A 24,230-nucleotide genomic window follows, 5' to 3' on the forward strand; every position below is an offset into this window, starting at 1 on the left:
TGATGCCTGATTAACTTGAAAAAGGAGGGCAGAATGGAGAAAATGAAATATTACTTAACTGTTTGAGAAGAAACGATTATTTTTTTTTTCTCCCGCACTTGGCCAAATTAAAACTTCCAAGCCACTGCACAGCTTGTGACAAATAATTCTGAATTAAATTTCAGCTCGCTAAGTGTTTCCAACATAAATCAACTTCTGCACAAACAAGCACAGAAAGGGTCTTCCAAAGCGTGATTTAAAGTTGTGTGCTAGCTTTAGCTTATATAGAATACATTTTGTGTCAGTGTTCAGGGTAAAAAAAGGTCTGTGTATTGACAGAGAAGCTAGAGAATACTTAATTAAGCATTGCAAGGGCTGACCTTTTGTTTTACAGGATATTTTTTATAAACCGTAGCGGTTAGTTTGGCTGCCGTCTTTAAGACTCTACGTAGTAGTGCTTACTGATGCAAGCTTTCTAACAATTTAAGTGAACATTTTTTTTTATTTCTCTTAGCGATTATTCAGAACCTTAGTGACTGAATAATACTGCTGTCTTAATCCGTAGTTTTTGATTAATGTTTCAGGCCTTGAAATTTTTAAAGAAATGTGGTCCTTCTATAAGTGAAACCATTCACGATAGCTACAACAGGTGTCTTGTAGCTGGCTTGCTGTCTCCAAGACGCGTTGATGTCCAGCCATCCAGTTTGAGTCAGGTGAGTGCGTATCAGGGAATCAAGGGGGAAATACATCCATCTCGTCTGAGAGGGCTGTAGAGGCTACAAGACATGATAATCTGATTTTCCTATTATTCGCAAGTTGCACTGAAATGCAGGTGTTGACTTGAGTTAGCAGAAGTTATAGTATTCTTCAATCCAAACTACCGAGTTTGAGTGGGGGCAGCACTAAGAGATCTGCGTTGAGAGACCCATCTCTTAATTCCGTGCCACAGATACGCACAAGGAAGCGTGCAGGCAGTGCTGGTCATGCGCAACATAAAGCATCTTTCCCTCACAACAACCTTCGCCCCATCGGTTTCTCAAAGCCTTATGTTCAGTGCAGTAGCTGACTATGGGGGTGCCTCACTCGGATGCGAGCTGTTGCAAACATCAGCTTGCTGCACTAGACGTGATCGCTTGCTTCCAAGGAATTGGGCTGTGGTAAACAATTACTCTTGTCAGCTCTGCCTGACAACTTCATCACCGCTCCCCCTCATCTTCCCTTCATCAGTAGGCTTTCCTGCAGCCTCTCAAAGCAGATCTTCACCTCTGTAGCCTCGTAGCCCAATTTACTCTGCTTAGCCTGCCCACTTGTTGCTGCAACACCTGAATCGCCTTTATCTCCTGACACCCACTATCTTCTCTCTGCTTTGTCCCACCATAGTGACTCCCCCCGCCTCGTCACAGGTTTTCCACTTGCAGTGCACCAACCTTTCTCTCTCATCTGAAGAGTTTCATGAGAGACGGAGCCTTTGTGATGAACAGCCCCTCTTCACGCAGGCAGGATCTAAGCTAAACGATTAGCTAGCTAGTCGTCACACAGTGGAGCCATTAGTAGGAAGGGGAGAGCGGTCTTCTCGCTGCCCTCATCTTCCTGTCTACTGGACTGTTCACCAGATTTGTGGAAATGCGTTAAGGCAAATAACACTTCTGCACAGTGTGGTAGCTAAAAGAAGTTTCTTGGCAAGCTGCCCTAGCCCATAGACTGCTTATTTTGCAAGCCTGGCGTAGACTCTTGCATTCAAATGGGATGTTCTGATGTCAGCTCCGGTTTGGAAATAGCTTGGGCAACCAAGACGTGTTTTAATAACCTTTGCTGAATTGTGGCCATATCATTCAGAGACTTGTTATGCATTTGAGCAGGGATTTCTTTTGAAAGTTAGTAAGACAAATTTCAGAATTAGGGTCAAGAAGCTGGGTTTGGAGTTTTGTTTGCCACCGTAAGTAGTATCTGGTGTGTTTCCTTGTCTGAAACCCATTTTCAGAAAAAGATGGACATATCATATGTGTATTCTAATGTGTAGAAATTGCTTTGAATGTAATGATTTTGCCTAGAAGGGAAAGCTACTTTTGAATGTGTTTAAAAAAAACACATAAAAAAAAACAAACAAAGAAAAAAACAAAAAGAAAGAAGTAAAATTTTGTGAAGGGTCATTTCACCTGAAAGAAGTTATCACACCACCAGCTGAAATAAGCTGCTACTTAATAATCGCACGTCTGTGCATAGCTGTGCATTATCCTTCTCAAGGATTACCACTGCATTATAATACAGTATTTGAGCAGCCTACAATTTAAACCTATTAGAATTTAAATGTGTCACGTCTTTTTCTGTCATTTTAGAAAATGGTAAAGTTTTGGGTGTCTGAACTGCTTCATGTCTTCAGAGTCTAGGAAGCTGCTTGCCCTTAGCTTCCCCGTTTCCGTGCAAGCGTTGCACCGTTGTCTTTGCTCTGTCCCCTTCACGCATTCCTGATGGCAAACTTCTACGTGCAAAATGCGTGACGGGTATTAGCAGAGGATGTTACCGGAAATAGTTGGAACTCGGTAAACTGAGACTATACTGCAGAGGCATGCAAATAAAGGTTAGAATCAGCCTTCAGTAAGTTGAAATGTTAGAGGGAAAGTTTAACGTGTTTCTCAGACCAACAAGCAGTGCAGCCTGTGGCTAGAGTTAAGAAAAGGAATGTGGAATTAGCTGCGTGTGTACGAGTGGACTGTGTGATGTCTGAATGAGTGTACAGTTAGAAACAAACGCTTGCTGTTACTGGTTCAGATATTGAAAGCATGTAAGATTCGCAGTTTATTTTGTCGGTTATGTTTAGGAGGAGCAGTTAGAAGCGGTATTGTCAGCTGCCGTCCAGACAGGTTCTTTAGAACTTCTGACTGGATGCATTAAACATTGGGCATCTGAAGGTAATACTTCTTACGTTGTTCTTACGTTATATATTTTTCTAGTTTGCAATTGTCGATTCATTTCTTTTTTGTTTTCTTTTTTTAAAGCGCAGCCAAGTTCTGCTGCTAATTTACAGTTTGTTCTTGAGTGGACATGGAAGAAAGTGATCTATGCAAAAGATGAGTTTGACCAAATATGTGAGTACTAGTGTAGTCATTCTGCCAACACAAAATGGTTCTTTCTAATTGAGCTTATTCAGGAACGTGGCGGTATATGGTACTGCACGGGGTTCTTTAAGCGTACTTTGAAACTCTGAAATTGCTCTGAAGGCTAATGATGTAATATTTATTCTTGAAAAGGTGTTCCGCTGTTTGATGGCTCTCGCAACTTTGTTGACCCGCAGACGTTACAGTCTCTTCAGCACTGCCAGTTGCTTTGGAGCAACCTGAGCACGGTCTTAACCTGTTTTCTAACAGAAGCACAAGAGCTTACTGAAAAAGGTTTGTAATCGTATATATGAAATCTTTGGTATGTTTTACTAAGATTTGGAATTATGCTTGAGTTGTAAGTGTGGAAAGATGAGCTTCTGTTGGTTTTGATGATTGGAAGACAGCCAAATTTAGCTGGGAGAAGGGGCTGAAATCTGAGAAGTTGGGACTACCACTTAATACGCGTTGATTTCAGGGAAACAGTTGGTTGTGGAGTTCATGCAAGTGGGTAGGGGAGGCTACATTCAGCGAGAAGCTGTGTAAGCAGCTGGGTGGAGATTCCAGCAACCGGATGTGGTAGCGCTGCAAATGATTCCTTTTAATTCTTAGCTAGCAATTTATAATTGCATGCGAATGTTGTATTGCAAATTGCTAGAAAATACAAAGGAAGCACAAATGAGTAACTTGTGAAGTAAGTTACTTGAGTTTCTGTAGCTTTTTATGTTATCACTTGTCCTTGGCATATTGAGGGGAAAAGAAGACTATCCCTTTGCTACGGTAAAAATCCCCCGCTACGTGAAAAACAAATGTCTTATTCGTGAGTGTATGTAATAGTTCCGGCTTTAGGTTTTTTTTCTTTGAAGCTTTAGTGAATCTGGTTCTTTGTAGGGGTTGCTTTTTTGGTTTGGTGGTGAATGTGGTTTTTTTCTTCAAATAAGAAGGTGCCACAGAGTGAGAAATGCAAAGACCGCGATGTCTACTGCCTTACTTTTATACTTTCTATTTGGGATGATGAAAGGGGGTTTGTAAAAATGAAAGGAATTGGATAACAAGAATCATCTCGTGCCTTTTTTTCAGGTTTTACAGACTTGACAAACAAGCAGGTGGTAACTGGCCTCCTTTCTTTGTATGCACGAGTGGTCATCTGGTTCTGTCGATCCAGTCTCCTTCCAGAGGGTTTAGGTAAGCATGAACTGTAACACATTTGTAACAGGGAGACTATCCAGTAAGTGATTCCGATGAACACGTGCTTAGCCATGTTTTTGTAAATGTTTTGTCAGTGCTGAAGGTTCTTTTGGTGAAACGGAGATTTTACTGTTTTTTTCAAATACCTAGTGTAGAATAATGCAAGCAGTTTCTTTCCTGGATGTTCCTTAGAAAGAGCAATAAGCCTCTGACTTGAAGGAGTTGCTTGTGTCCACAGCTTGCAAGACTTGGGATTTGAAACAAATTACTATTACACAACAAATCCTGGAATGCTTGTTTTTACAGCAAAGGCATTACCTGCGTGTTTGGAACTTTTTATTCATTGCCTGAGGAAAAAATACACCTCGGCAATACTTCTTTATTTGGGTGGATTATAAAGTCTATTGTCAGCCTTCATTGTCTCACAAATGCTCACATGACATGTTTAAGAAACCATTCCCTTTGAGAATTGTCCTTTCTGTAGTGAGCTTCTGCTTACAGTACGTGTTCTGAATGCTACCTCAATTGTAAACTTGAAATGGCACTTGAGAGAAGAAGGAGTTGAGTCTTGTGTCTCACCGCTCCGTTAGCAAAGGCAGAAAGAGGATTGGCTTCTTTCAAAGTGGGAGGCTTGCCTGTGCTTCTTGATGCTTAGCTCGTATGATCTTCTGTCTTTTTAGTCAAACGTTTTAGTTTCAACATGTGATATTGCTTCTTTAACTTGCTTTTACTTTATTGCCTGTAGATGATGATGCGCGTTTGGGTAGACCTTTCTACAATTACCCTCTGATTCAGAGCTACTACACTGGTCATCGACAGAAACTTGAGCGTTTATCAAGGTGAGCCTTACAGGAGAACTCGAGAACACTTCCACTGCGAAATCAGAAGTGGCAGTGAGTGAGTGGCTTTGCTATCAACAGTTGGTATTTGCTCTGCTTAATGCAGTTGCCGGCAATCCTCTCCGCTTCAGTGATGCATGCGTTCTCTTGAACACGGAGGTTACTTTCCTGTGTTACAACATTTGTGTATACCTCTGCTTAGTACCATTTGTTGGCATCATCGTTTCTTGGTAGCGTACTTAATCCAGCGGCCAATCTGTATCATTTGGTACTACTGAAAAAGGTCATGTGTTCAGGAGAGGGTCAGCGATCTCCCGTTCAGCAAAGCACGGTGTTCACAGAACAGGTGTTTTGGACAGAGAAGAAAGCCAGTTTTAAACCCAAACCAAACCTCATCTCGTTTATTGACTAGCGAGCAAGGGTAATAACTGTATTGGCCTAAATCACAAGTACATTTGTGTGATTTAACGAGATAGTCAGAGTTCGATGTAGTTGGCACACCTAGCACTCTACTGGCTGTTGGATAAAAGTCACTTGCTGAACGTGAACTCTCTTTGCTGCGCTAGCTCACTAGCATATAGGTGATATGCCTTGGATTAGACGATAATAGATTTTTCTTTGGAAATTGTGCTGAAAACTAAATAAAGAGCTAAAGAAGCTTAGGCTATGGCACCGCAAACAAGAACAGGATGCTGCAAGATGAGTTAAGGTGCAAGCTGCGGTGTAGTAGCTATTGACTTTAAAGTTCATCTTACTTAGCTTACTTCTCAAGTAACTTCCATACCGGCTCAGATGTCCCTTAGAAGCATACAACCTCCAGTGTGCTCTTTCTGCTTCTTATTATGGGGAAATTAAAGGGTAGTGTCGCAGTCAGCCAAAGATTGTGATGGACTTGTGAAGAAAGCAATTTTTAAAGCTTCACCCATCCATGGTTGTAATGGTCTGTGCACAGAAACATAAATGCTGCTTAAGATGACACTAAGCTTCACCTGTATGCTCAGCTTTCTGAAAACAACTTTTTTTCAGTAGCAAAAGTGAGCTGCTGAGAACAAAATCTGAACTTTCCGCGGTGTTGTCTTCTCACAGCTGTGTATTGGGACACTCCAACGGGAGGCATTAGACTTGCGCTAAAGAATAGTCCTGGTCTTTTGATACTGTTCCGTTTCCTCTGTTAGACAGTAGGAGAGTGGTTATTTCTGGCACATAAAAAACTTTGTTCACACTTCCTTTGTACTACAAGTAAGACAGCAAAAGAGAGAACCTGAAAACGAAAAGGTCCCTTAGTAGGGGAGCTTTCCAGGATGTCTGTTTGGAACTCCTCGAATCATTCACTATGATCTAACAAACATCTTTCACCTGACTCGGACGTTTCTTTCATGTGCGTTTCAAGTCATAATCATGCCTTTGTGTGTTTGTCACTTTCTTTGCCTCGTGGGAGCTTTTTTCTGTTTGGTTTGACTGGAGGAGATCTGTTACACTGAGAGGCTGGAATTAGTGTTTGACTCTCCAAATCCTTGCTACCTTTTGTTCCAGAGGAAAATGGGATTCTGACTGCTTGATGATTGATGGAATGGTTTCCCAGTTAGGAGACCAAGTTGAGAAGTTGTGGCGGAGAGATGAAGGAGGAACTGGGAAATACCCACCTGCTAGTTTACACGTGAGTGTTACGTTCCCTGAAAACAGCAACGAACCCCCCAAAGCCCCACCCAAAAGCCCATGATTCATGAAAGACAGGAGTTTTTAAAAAACTTTTGATTTTTCATTTTCAGGCACTGCTGGATCTCTATTTGCTAGAAGGCATTGAAGAAAGCTACAAACATGCAATTGTATCCCTTCTCGTTATTTTTACTACACCTTCAGCATATGCACATAAATGTTCTTAAATGTTTGTCACCTGCGCCTTTAATAATGTTTTTGAATTTATGCTTCCAACACAGTGCAAGTGAAAACATTTAGTTTAGAATGAAGGCGTGGACAGGAGCATTGTTTTATTTCTTTGTACCGTGGATTCTTTATGATTTTTTTTTTAATGTTTTGTTGCAAAGTCTTTTCTGACATGCGAAAACAGGTTTACTGAGAAATGTTAAAGATAAAAATCTCCCTTGGTTTTTCTCAAAACTTAGCACAGTGTTTAATTTTTTAAAGCACCCGTACCTGTAGCAAATGGCTGCTTACTAGGATGATGCAGTAATACGTGCTGCTTGAGAGCAGAAGGATTTCTAACCGGTACCTGATTTTTGCCCAATTCATCCGTCTTCCAGCCCAGATAGCAGTGCTTGCTTTTGTTCTGTTAGAAGTGCAGGCACACCGAATAAGAAAGGGAGAGAAGAGAAAAGTCATCGGGCAGAAACTTAATTTTTAAGCTGCTGAAATATACAGAATTACTTTTTGTTGTTTGCTGCCTAACCCGAGAGGGGAGCCTAGAGAGCAAGGGGTTTAAAAACGGTTGTACCCCAGAGCTGTCTTATTAGAATATGTCCCTAAAAACGGATGTCAGAAAGAGAAAATGACACTACCGATGAGTGATCCGCATACTGTTTTAAATCCAGTGTCAATCATTCAGTGCTACGTTGTCTTGTAAGGACACCTTAATTTACATTGTTCTATATACTCTGGAAATGAGGAAAAAACCAACGGTAGAATTTGTTTGCTTTAATAATTAAGTATTGGATGTTCAGGTGTTTTGAGTGTCCAACTGGTAGCTCCAGTGACTAAAGAGGGAGCCTGAGTTTGTAACAACGGAAGTATTTAAGTATCTAAAGTTAACCTTTCTGAATGCCTTACAGAAATCAAAGAGTATTTCTTTGTGGCTATTTATTCAGAATGCAGTTTTGTGGTTAGGACCTGACCGTCCTCAAGTTAGAATAGCTCAAAATGGCAAGACTAATACGGCAGTATTTTCTGCTTCCTACCACTTGTATATCCTGACTTCACTGTGTTTTTCGAAACGTGATGTGATAAGTGTTTGGTCTTCCAAATTGATTAGCCTTAACTAGATACTTGATGTCAGACAATTTACTTGCTGCTAGATATCACGCGTTCCTTTCCGAATAAAACAGAGACTTCAATCGACTCCTTCCCAACTGCCTTTGCTATCCCTTGGGGACTTGTTAAGCTTGTTGAAGGTTTTTGGCTTCTAGATCACAATGATTACGAAGTAAGTACGTTACAGTTCAGTTAGACATCCCTTACAGTCCAAAGCTGTAATCTGTAAAATGATTTTAAAAAATCGGTGCTTAGCTAATAACAGGTGCTACAACATTAGAAGCCCTTTTGTCATACTGCTTCGACATCTTTAGCAATAAGTTATAATCTGAAATTCTCTTTTAGCCACTTTGACAGGAAATGGATTAAAACAAAGAAGAAATCAACTTTAATCATGCTTGATACTTGAGTTTTCAAAGCCATCCATTTAGGTTGCTTCCAGCAGACCGATGGAGCGCTTTCTCAAAGACAGTGTTTTAGGTACTTTAAATATTAAAACTATGATCATAGCAGCAAGGTTTGAGGCAGAAGACTGCAGAAGTGACTGTTCAACCTAATTCATGTTCTTTCTGATGCTGAAGGTTGTTCTTTGCCTGTCACAAAGTTAATATATCTGTTTGTCTGGGAGAATAGCTTATTATTTAGTAATGTATTTATAGAAAGTGGTGTTTGTACACAGAGATTTGGTTACTCTGGAAAAGTGTGAATTACTCCTTTTAAAACACTCGCTTTGTTCTGTATGGCTAACTGGATTATTTTTTTTGCAAATACTTGAGAATTTTTATCTACAGTAGTTAGTCATCTAAGTTTATTTGACACACGTCCACCCTTACTTAAGATACTTTTGAATGTTCTTGTGGCGTGCGTGCACGTGCATATGATAATACACCTGACCTCTAACCTCTACAGAATTCACTGGCCCTGCTCTTTCATCCAGCCACAATCAAAACTGTGTCATGGCAGCACAGGAGAATTATTCAATCCCTGATGTGCCAAGGAGAGCGTAGGCGAGCCCTCAGATACATACAGATGATGAAGCCAGCAATGTCAAGCAGCAGTGAAGTGCGGCTTTTCCTCACGGTGTTGTTGTCCAATAGGTAAAGAAACCTATCCCACCGTTTTGGCATTCCAATATTGTGAAAGGTGGAGAACAACTAATGCGAATCACCATGCCCTAAATTCCCTTTAAACTCTGAATACAGTCGTTTGGGGGCATCTTTTTGGTGATACTATTAATATTCCTTTACATCTCAAAAAATTGAATTACAGGTGCGTGGTGGAGGCTTGGGGTCTGTTGCAGCAACATGCCACCAGGTTAAACATCAAAGAGCTGTTAAAACACGTGTATGAAATCTGTCAGGAGATGGGACTAATGGAAGACTTACTGAAGCTACCTTTCACAGGCACTGAACAAGTAAGTGTGGACACGAAAAAAATCTTAATGGTCTCTTTGAAAAGAGAAGAGGCAGAATCATAACAGATTTTTGAAATGTGTTATTTCTCATAGGAGTGTTTGGAGAAGATTTTACAGAGCGATGCTGCTGTCCGGAATCTTAGATTTCCTTTAGACCACCATGTGCAGCGTGCCAACTATATCCCAGCGCTGCAGTCGAATCGTTCAATGAACGTTAATCTTACGGTAAGCGTGAAAGTTCTGTCAAGTGTGCAGGTTTCTGTTAGGTGTTACTAACCATTTTTGGTAGTAAATAAAATAAAAATCAACGCTTTGGTTTTTATACCATTCTTTGAAATACTAGGAATAAGTTTCTACACTTTCCGTTCCAGCTGAACCTAAAAGTTGAACAAAATATTTCACTACTCCAAAGCTACTGCGTGAAGTTATAAACTAAGTGTTGCAGACCATTGTTGACTCCACTTAAAATAGTTTGTTTGCATCTAAGGAATAATGGTTTAGATTGCCGAACACTGTTTGTGTCACTCCTTTCTGTGGCATGAAGAGTATGTTGTATGTCACCTCTTGAATCTTGCACACAACTTTATTTTTCTAGCTGAGAGCAGTCTGGATGCCAATGCACAGGTAAAATCTGTGTGCTGGTTTGGTTTTCTTTTTATTTCCTCCAGTTATAGCATGAGCTCTGCGACTCCACAACTTCTGTTTTACCCCTTTGATGACAGAAATTCTTATCTAACTTCTGTTTCTCAAAACAGCCAGATTAAATTTTGCATTTTGCGAACTTCTGTTATGAATCTGTGATACATTTTCTGTGTTCCGGAACCATAGTTTTCCAGTGGATCGCACTTATAAGGTGGTCTTGGAAGGTTTAGGTCCTGCATTTGAAAACTTTCATTTGGCCAGAAGGTGTGTGTAGGTAGCCTTTTCTTACTTGTTTTAATATTCACATCATTGCGTCCACTGTAATTTGCAGTTGCCCTGAATATTCAGTCATCTCGGACATTGGTGTTTCAGGAAAAACAAGGGAAAGCCTGCTATTTCGTAAGCCATTTGAAAATTGCAGGTGAGAACAAGCGTATCGGAGTGAGGTTCTGCCGAGTGCCAGAATTGTTTCAACTTGAAGTTGTAGGTTCTGTTCTTATCCTAGTCTGCCTTGCCCTTTGCTGAAATTACCAGGTGAAATTGGTGTGTGCCAAGGAGTAGAACTTGCTGCTCCTCTGTGCAGTGGCGGTATTATACAGTATCTGTGGAGGAAATGTATTCACTAATTAGAAATAGCAGAGATAGTTGTGTGCAGTGAACTTCTTGTAATCAGTTACCTTCTTGCTTTATGCTTTTTGTTCATCAGAATGATCGTGAGCCTGGCTTGAGAGAGAGAGCAGTTGCCAGGAATTCTACATTGCACCAATATGGCAAGATCCTTCCTAGAGTTCAAAGGAAGCTGGCCGTAGAGAGAGCCAAGCCTTACCACTTGCCTTCATTGGTCTCAAGAGAAGGTAATTTTTAGGGGAGGGAAATACAATGGACAACTGACCACGACTTTGATCACACAAGGCTGATATTTTTTCCCCTCTTGCTTTACAGTCGCAAGACCAAAGCCGTTATCAACAGTAACAAAACAAGCAAATGCAGGAAATGTGCGTACAAGAGCAACGTTCATCAGTAATGTATTGTCCAAAATTGGAGAAGTAGCGTTAGAAAATGAGCAGAAAACCAGTTGCTCACGCCGTGATAGGTAAGCAGCCTTTTAACAAAGTTTAGTCTTGAGCTGCGTGTTTGGAGAGAGAGAGAGAGAAAAATCCACTTGAATTATGTTAGTGTTTTGGAGGGAAGGGGCACCTGAATAAAGCTTTCTTTGGCTTTTTTTGCACCTACAAGATATAACATTTAAGAATCAATTCATCTTAAGTAATACTTGGAGTGAGAGTTCTTCTGCTATGACAATCTCATTTATGCAAATACATCTATTTACATTACAGTAAATGTGTTTACAGAATTTAAGGTAGCTGAAACGAAACCCATGATTGCCAACAAGCTATTGGTGTACAGGTTTTGGTAGACTTGATTGTGTGATCAAATAGCAATCTTTTACCACTTTGTGCCCAGCTTCTGCTTCGTTTCTGCCTTTTCCTTTTTTTTTTCACTCAAAACCAGGCAGAATTATAAAGAGCAAAAAAGAAGCTAGCAGTTGTCAGATGATTTTCCTAGAGGTAGTATATTCAAGGTGAAACTTGAATTCTGGTACGTTTGGACTTGAGGGGAGTGCAAGTCAGTTACATTTTCCTTTTAATTCTAGGCCTAGAGCTACAGAACCACCAGTCATAACACGTCCTCTCCCTGATGCAGAGTTGCCCGATGCATTTGTTGGGACAGCCGTTAACAAAATTTAGCTTTGTACCTGTTAAAGAAAAGGTCGGCTTGGGGACACAACTAAGTGGAGAATTTGAAGTGGCCCCAGCATTGAAATGCAGAGGAATTTTCTTCTGACATGAGAATTACATCACTGGTGCAACGTAAAATTGCATTACTCTTGCCTCAGATGGCAGGGATTTAGGAAATTAAGTGACATCACGAAATCATGAAAAAACAAGAGAAAGCCTGTAACTTGTTCATGGGCCTGATCTATCAGCCCAGCAGTGCGGGTTCACCTGTATTTCTTGTTCATTGAAAGTTTTTGTTATGTATCATCTCAGATGTCTTGAGCACAGCTCAAGATTTTATTTCATGTATTTATTTATGTTCATATTTTCAATTGTGTATCTTCACAGATTGCCGGATTTGGTGGTTCATCCTGTTCCTTCAAGTTCTGCAGCACAGGGTGGTAGCTGGCAGTCACCATGTGGCGCTTCTACTTCATTCATGGCATCCAGCCCATTGAAATCAAATATGCTTGGTTCCATCTCACAAAAGAATTTTTCAAGAGCACCGGAGCTGAATTTACTGGAGACACCTCTTGTGGTTAAGGTTTGTGTTTTACAAAACAGGATCAACCAACCGAAGCAAAAGCCTGTAAACTTTGTTTAACATGAAACCACCAAAGTATTTAACACAAAGTATTTAACATATTTTCTTTGGAAAAAGAGCAGTGCAGAGGCTAAACTTTGTCCTCTCTGCTGGTACAAACTCACTTTAATTTGAACTAATACTTTTGACAAGTGAAGTCTTCCATTTTGAAGATTTAATAGGTCTTAAATTAAATATTTTTTTTTCTTTTCATAGAGAGCTAATGTTTTGGCCACAGCTGCTTCTGGTTTTCCTGCGTTTACTCCTCGGTCTATTCTCAGATCCAGCCTTCGCACTACACCCCTAGCAACTCCTTCTGCATCTCCAGGACGATCTCCACCTCCTCCTCTACGAGCAAAGGAGCGTAGAGTATCTTTCAGGGAAGAGAACTTGAATGCAAAATGGACTGTTGGGGTAAGCTGGCCTGTAGTTAGTGATCTTTATAGTTAAAGGCTTTACAGACTGTGATTTGATTTAGTTTTTTTCAAGTTTTCCAATACTCCTTATATTGAGAACTGGAATAGCAAATCAGAACGGCAGACTTGAATTTGGTCCAAAAAGGTTATGTTAGACCTTCTGTAACATCACCTGCCTGCAGGAACATATTCTTAACAAATACCAGCCACCTTGGTGGTTTTTACTCCAGCATCACTAGGCGCTGTGATTGTTCCAAATTGCATGTGTGCAGCTTCCCGCTATACCTTTTGAAATGGTGGTATGGCAGGAGGGTAAGGAATACAGATTGAGTCAGTTGTTTGGGTTCGTTAAGCTTTGTGAATGAAACACCTCTGAAAGCAACAAAAGTCATGAGCTGCATTTACTCTCAGTCTCTCTTTTTGCAAGGCCTGGGTTTCCTTAAGCTATGGTAAAAATAGACTGCCGATGAAGAGAGCTGTATGGCTGTCTCTTCTCTAGCCCTAAAGTTCTTGGTTTTGCTTCTTGCCTTGCACCAGCGATAGCATTCGTGTAGTTGTCAAATGAAGTCTGTCCACCTGGAAGTTGCCCCCTTCTGCTCCTCCTTTTGTTCTGTCAGGTGGCTTCCCTGATTCAGCTCGTCATGCAGTTGCCAAAATAATGTTCCAAAGCTAGTATCTACCTGGAGGAGCTTTCCGTACCTGTACTAACAAATTGTCTTAACCTGTTTTTATCGTACCTGTTATTGCCTGTTATAAAGAGCTACTCAACTGTAAGAAGAGGCTCTCTCTCCTGTAGGAAGTTCTTAGTAATAGTGCAGTGTGGCCGGATTAATTTACTTGTTCCACGCCACAGGCATAGTGAACGCTAAAATATGTTAGTAGTGCATACAAGCTGAAAAGGCAAGCATAAAAAAAGAGAAATCTTGGAGTTATGATTTTAGGTATGCAAAGCTCCCTCTTCTTGAAAACACAGTAGTGAACCCAATGAACAGCCTTGAGACGACAGGGTAAGCAAGCACTTACAAAGCCCACTTCATCTTAATTCTCCAAGGTTGTGGAAACTCAATAAGCAGTCAAAAGTGGGATTGGTTTTTACACTCTGCTTTAAAAGCTAAGATAGTGCTAGCATGAGAACTAATTTTGTAGCGCCTTGCTTAAGGCGACACTTGCAAAACTGACAAATATCGGTATATATTTGTTCTTTTTTTTTGTCTTGCTTTGACAAAAAGCATATGTGTGATCTTGATTGTGAACTTTCTTTTTAAAAAATAAAGGTAACGGAAGATAACAAAGCACCATCTGGAGTTTCATCTGAGCATCATCACGGAGTGGTGGAGGATGCTTGGTCAGAAAGTAGAGATAAACCAGCTCTGTTTCCTCTGAGCAATCCCGAGGAAGGTGGTGCTGAAGTGGAAGAGTCTGGAGACGGTTTGGAGAAAACGGATGTCAGCAAAGAAAACAGTAACTTCTCTGCCAGGTCAGACCAAGCTGCTTTGGAGTATCATGATGCAAAATCACCTGGCGATTTTGAAGATGAAGTCATCTTTATAGCTGCTAATCCAGCTAATTCTTCCGCTGAAGAAACTGCCGATTTTGAAGAACTGGAGAAGGAGGAAGACAGTGAAATAGTTGAAGAGAAACCCTTCCCGATGGGACAACCAGATTCATCAGAACTGAGAAAAGCAGCTGGTGTGTTTCCTGCTATGATAACCTAAGCTTCTGCATTTTTCAAATGTCTTCAAAAGGCTAAATTACTGACGGGTGCAACAGTCCATGATGAGCATTCACAAATGTCCGAGGCACTTCCTTGTCCTAGGCTTTTAAAATTGCCACTGTGTTTTGAGCCCTTTTTTAGGTCTCGTGGACATTCTGCATGTATACTGCTTTTGGCTGGCATTTCTTGTGTGTAATTGCAGCGGAGAGGCAGCAGCGACTTGTGGGAGTTTTGAGAGGGGTACAAGCTGAAAACTTAGGCTTCTGGTTCTGTTTTAGGGGGACTTCTGTAGGCTGCAGGTTCTTTTACAGCACGTTTAGCCTATGGCGTGCTTTGACTAGATAGGTAATTTTTTGTTGTTTTGTTTTTTTACCCCCCTCGTTAGTGCTCAGTTAAGTAGTTTTCTTTGGGAAGTGAGTCTGCTTGTGTATCTGCTTCTCATTACAGCCATGTTTGCTCCTTTTGCTGGCTCAACAGCTTCTGCAGCCTTTTCCAAACCTATTTCAGCTGGTCTTTGGTAATTCAGCTCAATTCAACTCATTCAAGCCAGTGCAGCTGCTGAGGATGTGTTCATATGAGCAGGTCTGCTGGCAGATTAGAAGAGATGTAGCTCACTAGGTGGTGAGCAGTGATGAAGAGCTGGGAATGACAGTGGTGCAGGAACAGGGAGAAGATGTGTAAACACAGCTACAGTCAGGATTGGACAAACAGAGCTCAGTCCGCTCAGCTCCTTAGAACAAAAGTTTGCTATTCCTGGGAGAGGTATGCAAGTGTCGGAGTTCTGCGTCCGAGGTCTCGAAACAGTTTGTAGCGGGGAGCGTGTACTCCGGTATCAGTGCATCATATGCAGCCTGATTCAGTCCTAAGCCTGAGATGATTCCGGAGGATCCTGGAGAGTGACTGCTGCTCCTGAAGCTCCTCAGCTCCTTTTCTTTTTCAATAAGAGCAGTGCCCAGACAGGGACTCCGTGTACATGGGTAAAAGGGGTTCTCCAGGTCTGAGTGTTTCTAGTAAGATAGGTCAAAACATTTGCCTGTCTGCTTTTAGCTGCCCTGTGTTTGGACAAGAAATCAAGGGTGCTTTTCCTTAAAAACAATGATAAGGTCCTAATCATTAAAGAATAACCTTATGAAGAAAGTTTGTCATTGCCGGACTATGGTACAAACAGTTCTGTACAATTTCGGTCCTCTGGAAGCGTTAGGGGGCAGTCAGTATAGCTCTTGTTTGGGCTGAGCTAGCAAAATTATCCCAGTCCTGCGTACTGTCTGCAAAGGTAATTGTTGGATCTGGAGGAAGCAGATGGCAGAAACAAAGAAGAAAAGGAGGAGGGTGTTTCTAGAATTTGGCCTGTTGAGAGAAAAACAGGCTAGCAAGCAGTTGGGTTTCAACACCACCAGTCAACCGCTAGAGAAAAGAACAGGAGACGACCTTAGATGCATTCTTGTAGAAGAGGGGAAACGAAATCAGGAAAGGAAAGAAGCATTGCTGGGATGAGTTAAATATCCAAAGAGAAATAAGAAAAACTTCTGACCCAATTTTAAGAAGGAGGGATGTTTCCTGAGGTTTTTATGTATTAGGTCAGTAACATATCAAGTTGAGTTTGTAAACAGAATGTCAATGGCCATGTTGTTTTCTTGACGGAAACTATGCATCAGACTTCTGGTTTTACTGGACAGAAGAACTCAGACCTTCTGTGCAGTTGAAGTCTTGGTAGCGTTATTTTGTTAGATCACCATCCTAGGTGAAATGCGTTACGGCTCTCTCGAAAATCATATGAGCATTTTGAAAGAAATGATGTTAAGTGCAACAGGGAAGTCACCCATCTGTCTGTTTTTGTAGGATTTGTGGAAGAATCAAATGCTGACCGTCTTACCCTTCCTGAGGATGGTAAATGGTTGTTTAAAGCTGCTGAGGCTGCTACTTCTGGGACTGCAAGTGAAGGGTAAGTTTATGAAATATAGATACACCTTTAGGTTCACACAACATGTGACTGCTGGCTTTCCTGTGTTTGAAAACTATGATTTTTGAGCTGGTATTGGTTCTCTCCTGTGTTCTTAAATACAACAGGTTTCCTGTTCCTTTCTGTCTGTGGACAGAACTAATGTGGCATGAAGAGAAGTCAAATTGACGAGCTGTCAGTTTGAGCCTTTTTTTCTCAAATCATTGCAGACCCCAAAGTAGCGGGATAAGGATTTTGTTCAGCAGGCTATATGCACCTTTTTACAGTTTGAGGGGGTTACTAAGCAGATACTGTGAAGAGAAGCCCTGCTTTTGTCTGAATGTTATGTCGGTGCAAATTACACCTGAGATTCCTGTAACTTTAGTGGGTTTATTGTGGGGCTTGAATACTTTCTGGCAGTATTTTATACACTTAATTTCTATTTTCTGTGTGTGGTCAATTAGCACCTGTTTGTTTCTGGAAAGGGAAGCAGTTTTCTCACCAGGTACTTTAAAAGCTGCAACTGCTTAGTGAGAGACGTTAGCGATGAAATAACCCTTAATTTCAAGTGGTAACTTACAGTGGCACAAACTTCTGTTCAGTTGGTTCTAGACCTCGAGTATGGCAGTTGCACTCTTTCTACAGAAGACAAAGAATATATTATTCTTTAATACAACTCTGTTGTTATGTTATTATCCAGTGTGAGATAGCTGGGAAGAATGTTAAGTACTTGATTCGTTGCACAAGATGAGTCGGGAATTGAATGTCGATGTGTTGGTAAAGGAATTTCTCATTTTCCTTAGTTTTTTTCTGTTTGGAAACTGGAAGACCTTACAGTGAGAAAGTAATTTGTAAAGCTCTTCAAGGTTTGTTTTGAAGCTTTGTGATGGATTTCTCTCTTTCTGCTCATGCAGTGAAGCAAACCAGCAGGAGTCCAAAATGTCCTCTTCATCAGAAGAAAAAGCCATACCAGTTGCAACAAACACACAGCTTTCTGAATCCCTGCAGGCAGAGGGTGAATGTACGTACAGTATGTGGGAGATGTTATGTGAGTTAAGGCAGCTGAAGGCCTCAAGTAAAACATGCAGTTTGCCATAGCGCTACAGGTGTCTCAGACTGAAGTAGTACTAGCATGTTACTGCTACCTTTCATTAAACTGTAGAGAGAAGAATACCCTCCTCAGAGAAAGTCCTTGTAGAAAATGCATAGCCAATGTTCCTGTTCTGGATAAAGGTACTGAGAAAACGGGTAGAATGTCAAATATTAGAAGGAGAGATCATTATGTATTTCGGTGTTGTACACCACTACTAATTTGTGTGCTATGGGATCTGCTGCTTGAGTTACTATTTTGAAAGATGATGCATCCCTCAGTACTCAGGCTGTGAAGAATAACTAGCTGCCAGGTAGATGGTTCTGGTTTCTAGCGTTTGGGGAAAGCCCGATGTATGTGGCAGGATGGAGAACTGTATTCTTGGCTCCTGCTCCCTCTGTTACTTCCTGTTGCTTAAACGCATCTCATTTATAGAGCAGTTAAGTTAAAATGATATAAATCTCTTCCAGCTGTGATACGTATCCTTGACAGCGAGGAAGTGGTCAGTACTCATTCAGAAAATTGCCTTGAGGGGAAGTGTGTGGATTTACCTGAAGAACGTAACCCAGAAGCAGCTGGAGATGAAGGAAACGTTCCTTTTCCACAGGAAGAAGTAACTGTTTCTAACAATCTTCCTAAAACTGAGGAAATTAATGTAAGTAAACTATTTTCCCATTTTCTACTAAAGAGAAAACACCTTGCAAATTGAGGACAGTCCTGTCTAACTGACGATTAGAAGGCACGCAAAACCGTCTCAGTTTCTTTAGCTGGGTAACACAAGTCCAAACCTCGTTGGGTAAGGGCAGATAGGTTTTTCTCCTACGCATTTGCTGTACCGATAACACAGAATAGAACCTGTCAAGACTTGGGCCTTTGAGAGCTGTAGGAGTGCCAAAACCCGCCTAAATATTTTTTAAAATCACCATGCCTTCATTTGGTTTGCTAGACTGTAAATGTTTCTTATTTGACTTAAAAAAAGAAATAGTTTTAATGTTAAAGACAATAAGAAAAGCTGGGGAGTGCAGCTTTTCAATACCGGAGGCCGTTTACCAAATGACAAAATGGCGTGGGAACCAAACTCATTTTCAGAATGATTTGGGTGCTTAGATCCTTTGCTATTTGTTCCTTATTAACATAAAGAGAATTCCCAGTAATGAGTTAATTTCAGTGTCAAGATATTTCCAGCTGCCTAAAACTCTTTTTGTGTGCGTGTGAAAATGCGGGGGTTTTAACATCTCAACTTTGTAAAGTATGAATTTTAAAAGGTTGTTCACAAGGGCTGAAAATCAGAGCCAGAGATTCCTCAGTTGTGGCAGGTTTTCCCCATTGTTCTCACTTCTGCTGGGGCCGATGAGTGATTTGGATTCATTGTGGATGTCCTCTAAGTACCACATAGAGTATGCTGTCGATTTCCTGTAGGGTTGTACTCACGGGAATTAGTAATAGTTAGAGTGAAATACAAACTGAAAGGTAGGCGTAGCACAAATAGATTGGTCTCAAGCAACAGAAGATGCTTTTCGGTGTCGCAGATTTCAGATGAAGTTGAATAGGCAGTCGCTTACGTCGCTCGTCTCGGCTTTGGGGTTTAGGACAACGCTCTAGAGAAGATGATTATAGACTTGGGAATACATAAATCACTCACTTATGGGAGTAAATGGAGAATTTGTGATGGGAAGAAGGGAGCCGGTACGTGAGACGGTCACAAAGCTGCTGCAGTCATTCCTGTAGCAGTAGAGTGAAGGTTTTCCTGCTTTCGTTATGAGTGGTTCTTACTGAGTTATACGTAAACATGTCTTTTTGGCTTGTCTACCTTCACTGAATTTAGGACAAACTACTTACTACTTTCTTGGTCGTAGATTTGTAAGCATAAAAGGAAAGTTTATGCAGACTGAGAGGGTTGTCAAACATTGGCATGTGCTGCCCAGGGAAGTGGTTGAGTCACCATCCCTGGAGATATTCAAAAAGCGAGTGGACAGGGTACTTCAGGACATGGTTTAGTGGGCATGGTTAATGGTTGGACTCGATGATCTTGAAGGTCTTTTCCAACCTAAATGATTCTACGATTCTATGATTCTATGACTAGTATTTCTCGAATTTAGCTTTGAAGCGTGGCATGTTGCTAGATGCGTGTTGCGCAACTACATGCACTTGTTCTCAAATTTGCGCTAATACCTCGCTTGCAGTCTGTGCTCCCTGCCGTGCTGTTAATGGCCGGTGGGAACCGGGCTGGAGTTACCCTGTCGTTGCACTTTGTAACGCCGGCTTATGACAGGGTAGAATTGCTGGTGGTCGTGAAACTAGTCTGGTATTTGTACTCGGTATTGCCGTCACCTTCGTACTTCGGGAGCCATCCATCGGAAACTATCAGTAATTACAGCTTTTAGCTTTTTTCCTCGGCGAGCCCGCCTATGGGGGGCATCTCCGTCCTTCGGGTGCCATCGCCTGGAGACTGTTAATGATTCCACTTTTTACCTTTTCTCCTTGGGGAGCCAGCCTAGGGAGGAGAAATCTTCCCGCATCTTCCCCTTCTCTGCCAGGCTAATTCCAATAGTGTTTGAGGACTTTGAAAATTTGCATATCCTTGGGCTGCTGAAACCAGCATGGTCCTATGCGAGGTCTCCTGCATGTCGTTCAGGTCTTGTTTAGGGTTGAACAACTGTTTAAGAATACGATCAAAGATGATGCTTTAGCAACTTTTGGCAAGGCAGGAGGCAAGAAAATAAGCAGATTCTATGGAGACTCCCGCTGAGTGGCTTCCTCCTTCTGCCCTCTTTGGCTAGCCCTATAACTTAGAGGGTTGGGCAAAGGTCTTCACGCGTTGATTAAATTACCTTGGCCACCTGCGTCACTTGAAATACATAACAGAGACTACTTTTGCTCTCAGCATAAAAGCTTGAGTGTCTCATGTGGCTCTAGCAGGAGAGAATAATTGCTCAGTACGGGGAGCTACAAAGGCTGCGATGGAGGTATTTAGAATCTATGTGTTGTCTCCTGCAATCCAAGTGATTCCTTAAAGTGCGGTGTTGAGTTGTGCGATGTGATACCTGGCCAGTTTGACTAAGTGTTGCGGTGACACCTATGATGAGCGAAACTTTAAGCTTGGGGGACATCGTTGTACTTTGCCCCGTTAGATGCAGAGTCGGTCACTCTGTGTGGATTTGTAGTCAGTGCGGAAAGTACTGCAATGTGATGATTACTGCCAGCTGGGTGTACAGCTTGTATTGTAAAACTGCTCACTTTGTTCACGGGTGGTGGCAAATCGTTAGTCATGAACAGAAGTATCAGAAATGGAGCATGTGATTGCATACACGGAATACTCTGTTCTCTGTCCCTTAAACGCATAAACTTTTACCTGTAGTAGAGAGTACATGGTATGTTTCTAACTTTACATTTGGTGGTGATCGGAAAGGAAAAGCAGCATTTCAGTGTCCTCAGCTTCATCTAGCTCAGCCTGAAGTTAGTCTGTTTGGTAACTGATACTGCATTAAGAGACCTTTTTTAACTTTAGGTTCTTGAAGATGGTGCGGTTAAGGCACAAACCTCAGAAGAAGCACCTGAAACATCACCATGTAGTGAACTACATCCCTCAGGCAATCTTCAGTACAGCTATGATAGTACAGAGCAACAGTTTGCATGTCATTTGCCTGATAACAGAGATGGTGAATGTGATGCAGCTGAGGGAGATGGAGAGCTTTTTCTATCTCAGAGTAATTTTACTTTAGTCTTGGAAGGAGAAGAAGGTGAAGCAGAGATGGGAGACCCTACATTAGTAGATGCTTCTAAAGCAGCTGGCACAACAACAGAGGAAAAACCTGTCAACAGTTTAGGCAATACTGAAAACCAAGAACATGTTACCAACTCGGTGTCCACTGTAACTAGTGATCAGGCATCTCAAAATATTGCAGAGTCGCTCCCGTATGTGCCTGAACCCATTAAGGCAGCTACTGCTGAGAACTTACCGGATGCAATCAAAGACACAAGAAGTAAAGAATTTACATCTGAAGTTGCAGAACAATCTATTCATGAAACCATAGGTAAAAAGGTAACTGGATTCCAGAAGGCAAAAGCTCCCTTAAGAACTGTGCCGGAAGGAGTGGAAGACGAAACCAGCGTACGTCAAGTAGAGTACGGCATCGCTCCTAGAACACGTGCAAGGGGACAGCTGAGTAGAAGGCTAAGTACTCCATCGGCAGGCACTCAGCAGCTACTGAAGACAGGCAAACCAGGTCTGTTTGCACTGTCTCCTAGGAGAAGTAGCAGGCGAACAAAAGAAGCACCTGAGACTTCTAGTCTTCAAACGGAAGAAAATGCTCAAGAGGAGCAAACGCTTGTGATGCCTGTTACTCCTAGGAGAGGCAGGAAGCCTAAACCAAGTACTGCAGGAAAAGTAGAAAGCAGCCTTTCTGATGGACAAACATTGTCCCTCCCTACACAGTCCGTAGCCGCTACTCCAAGAAGAAGATTAAGGAGAGCGAAGGAAGCTGCAGCTGAACTCTTGGGAGAGGCTAATGAGGAAACTTCTCTTGCTGAAGGTAGCGTTATCGCTTCTGCTACTTCCCAAAGGACTAGAGGAGGGAAAAGTTCAGCAGGAGGTCAAGAAACTGGCCAGACTGACACGGGTCATAAGATAAAAACGTCAGTCAGTCCCAGCAGAAGTGCAAGAAAACTGAAAAGCGTTAATTTACAATTTATGGAAAATATTGTCAAGGATCAAGAGGTGCAGCCTAGTGCCCAACTCCTTTTACCGGTGGCAACTCAAAGAGGCAGAAGAAGAAAGATGAGTTCATCAGAAGTTTCAGAAAATTCTGACCTTGATCTGTCTAAATCATCGCTTCCTCAAACAGAATTCAAACTTCCTGTCACTCCGAGGAGAAGTGCTAGGAAGCAGGCACAAAATCTCCTGGCAGACACAGAATCTCTCTCTGCTCAGGAAGACATGTGTGCAGGTGGGAAAGTGGGAATCCTCGATACTCCTAAGAGAAGAATAAGAGGAGTCCCACATGCTAAACTAGAAAAAACGGATGCTCCTGAGCAAAGAGCTGCCCAGCCAAACGAGGAATCAAGCACACCCAGGACTACAGTAGGAACAGGGCATTGGGGCAGAAAGAGACAGTCAGTATTGGAGGAGAGCACAGGGGAGAAGGCCTTCCCCCAAGGAGCTGGTGACAGTCCTTTGCTGCCTGAAGACAGAAACCCATCAGGACATGCTTTAACAGATCGTTTTACAAGAGCCAGATCCCGCAAAACTTCTATGCATCAGAAACTGTCTCTTGAGGAAAAAGAGTCCTTCCTTTTCTCTCCTCCTCTCACAAAGCTGACAAAGAAATGTAAAGGTAGGTGCACTATGTTTATATGCAAAATAGGGCATATTGCTGTTTTGTAAACCACAGAAAACAGCTTGTGAGGATGGCTTTAAGTATGGTAAGAGTATAACCATAGGAAATAAAAAATTGGGAAAGAGGCATTTCATCTTTTTTCTGAACTCTGTATGACTGCCTGGCTAGCTGTGGTGGAGACAGGAGAGGAGGCTGATCTGAGTACACTGAAATGAAATTTAAGCTTAATTTTTTGTCATGAGCTGAATGTCTATCTGTTTTGAAAACTGGAGGACATATCTTAATATGTGGTTGTCATCACTTCCCCCCAGTGGAGAAATAAAGGAGACATGCTTTCAAATTCTGTTAATGTTTTAACTTAACATGAGCTGCAACTTGCAACAAACTATACAGCTGTTTAGTTATAGGATTGTTTTTCATGGGCATATACTTTGTTAGTGAAGTCACTGCTCATGGGGTTCTTTGTATTGGAGTACATGATAAAAAAATATTTTTTGAGATGAGTAAGGACTGTCGATGCCTCTTGAGCATAGTATCTTTCATTATGTAAGGGCAGGTAAAATGGCTACACTGGCTTATTTTTGTTTCACTATATAATGTAAAAGAATGGATCTCAAGAGGCAGTTACTAGGCGAAGAATACCTGCACATTTTTTATAAACCCAATTGGACCTTTTATGTCAGGAATCTATTGTGCTTTTGATTATTAGCTGTAATTTAATGTCACTGTCGTTTATGTATAACGTACATGAATGTTAAGAATGCCTTGTCATTTTAGCTGGAAAAGAAGACCATCCTGTGCAGCTTAAGGATATAGACCCGGACTTGTCTTCTCAATTTGTCTTTTCACCCCCTCTGTTGAGGTCGAGGAGAAAAAATAAATCTAGGATTTCCCAAATTGTGAAAGAAGCAGTAAGTAAAAACTCTAGTTGTTTCATGTTCAGAAGAATAAGAGGAGTCCCACATGCTAAACCAGAAAAAACGGATGCTCCTGAGCAAAGAGCTGCCCAGCCAAACGAGGAATCAAGCACACCCAGGACTACAGCAGGAACAGGGCGTCGGGGCAGAAAGAGACGATTAGCACTGGAGGAGAGCACAGAGGAGGAGGCCTTCCCCCAAGGACCTGGTGGCAGTCCTATGATGCTTGAAGAGTGAAACCCATCAAAATGTGCTGCAATATTAAGATCTGTAATGGATCGTATTACAAGAACATGCCTAGTGTGTCAATAAAGC

The 24,230-nt window shown here is 41.6% G+C and overlaps 1 protein-coding gene across 1 annotated transcript in view; it reads left to right on the plus strand.

Moving 5' to 3' along the window:
* The window catches only part of LOC142038103 (protein ELYS-like), a 43,041-nt gene extending 18,811 nt beyond the window's left edge, over window positions 1-24,230 (plus strand). Inside the window, exons 12-34 of the mRNA XM_075043145.1 lie at window positions 564-692; window positions 2,798-2,888; window positions 2,976-3,065; window positions 3,228-3,368; window positions 4,155-4,259; window positions 5,008-5,101; window positions 6,635-6,758; window positions 6,871-6,927; window positions 8,112-8,258; window positions 8,996-9,183; window positions 9,356-9,500; window positions 9,594-9,725; window positions 10,849-10,996; window positions 11,085-11,235; window positions 11,797-11,883; window positions 12,245-12,464; window positions 12,720-12,917; window positions 14,194-14,608; window positions 16,473-16,575; window positions 17,487-17,593; window positions 18,133-18,317; window positions 21,171-22,995; window positions 23,776-24,230. Coding sequence (XP_074899246.1) covers window positions 564-692; window positions 2,798-2,888; window positions 2,976-3,065; window positions 3,228-3,368; window positions 4,155-4,259; window positions 5,008-5,101; window positions 6,635-6,758; window positions 6,871-6,927; window positions 8,112-8,258; window positions 8,996-9,183; window positions 9,356-9,500; window positions 9,594-9,725; window positions 10,849-10,996; window positions 11,085-11,235; window positions 11,797-11,883; window positions 12,245-12,464; window positions 12,720-12,917; window positions 14,194-14,608; window positions 16,473-16,575; window positions 17,487-17,593; window positions 18,133-18,317; window positions 21,171-22,995; window positions 23,776-24,152 — 5,259 coding nt within the window. The 3' untranslated portion in view covers window positions 24,153-24,230. The remainder of the gene's footprint in view (window positions 1-563; window positions 693-2,797; window positions 2,889-2,975; window positions 3,066-3,227; window positions 3,369-4,154; window positions 4,260-5,007; window positions 5,102-6,634; window positions 6,759-6,870; window positions 6,928-8,111; window positions 8,259-8,995; window positions 9,184-9,355; window positions 9,501-9,593; window positions 9,726-10,848; window positions 10,997-11,084; window positions 11,236-11,796; window positions 11,884-12,244; window positions 12,465-12,719; window positions 12,918-14,193; window positions 14,609-16,472; window positions 16,576-17,486; window positions 17,594-18,132; window positions 18,318-21,170; window positions 22,996-23,775) is intronic.

This window comes from Buteo buteo, chromosome 12 (assembly GCF_964188355.1).
Source record: "Buteo buteo chromosome 12, bButBut1.hap1.1, whole genome shotgun sequence".
In the NCBI taxonomy this organism is placed as follows: Eukaryota; Metazoa; Chordata; class Aves; order Accipitriformes; family Accipitridae; genus Buteo; species Buteo buteo.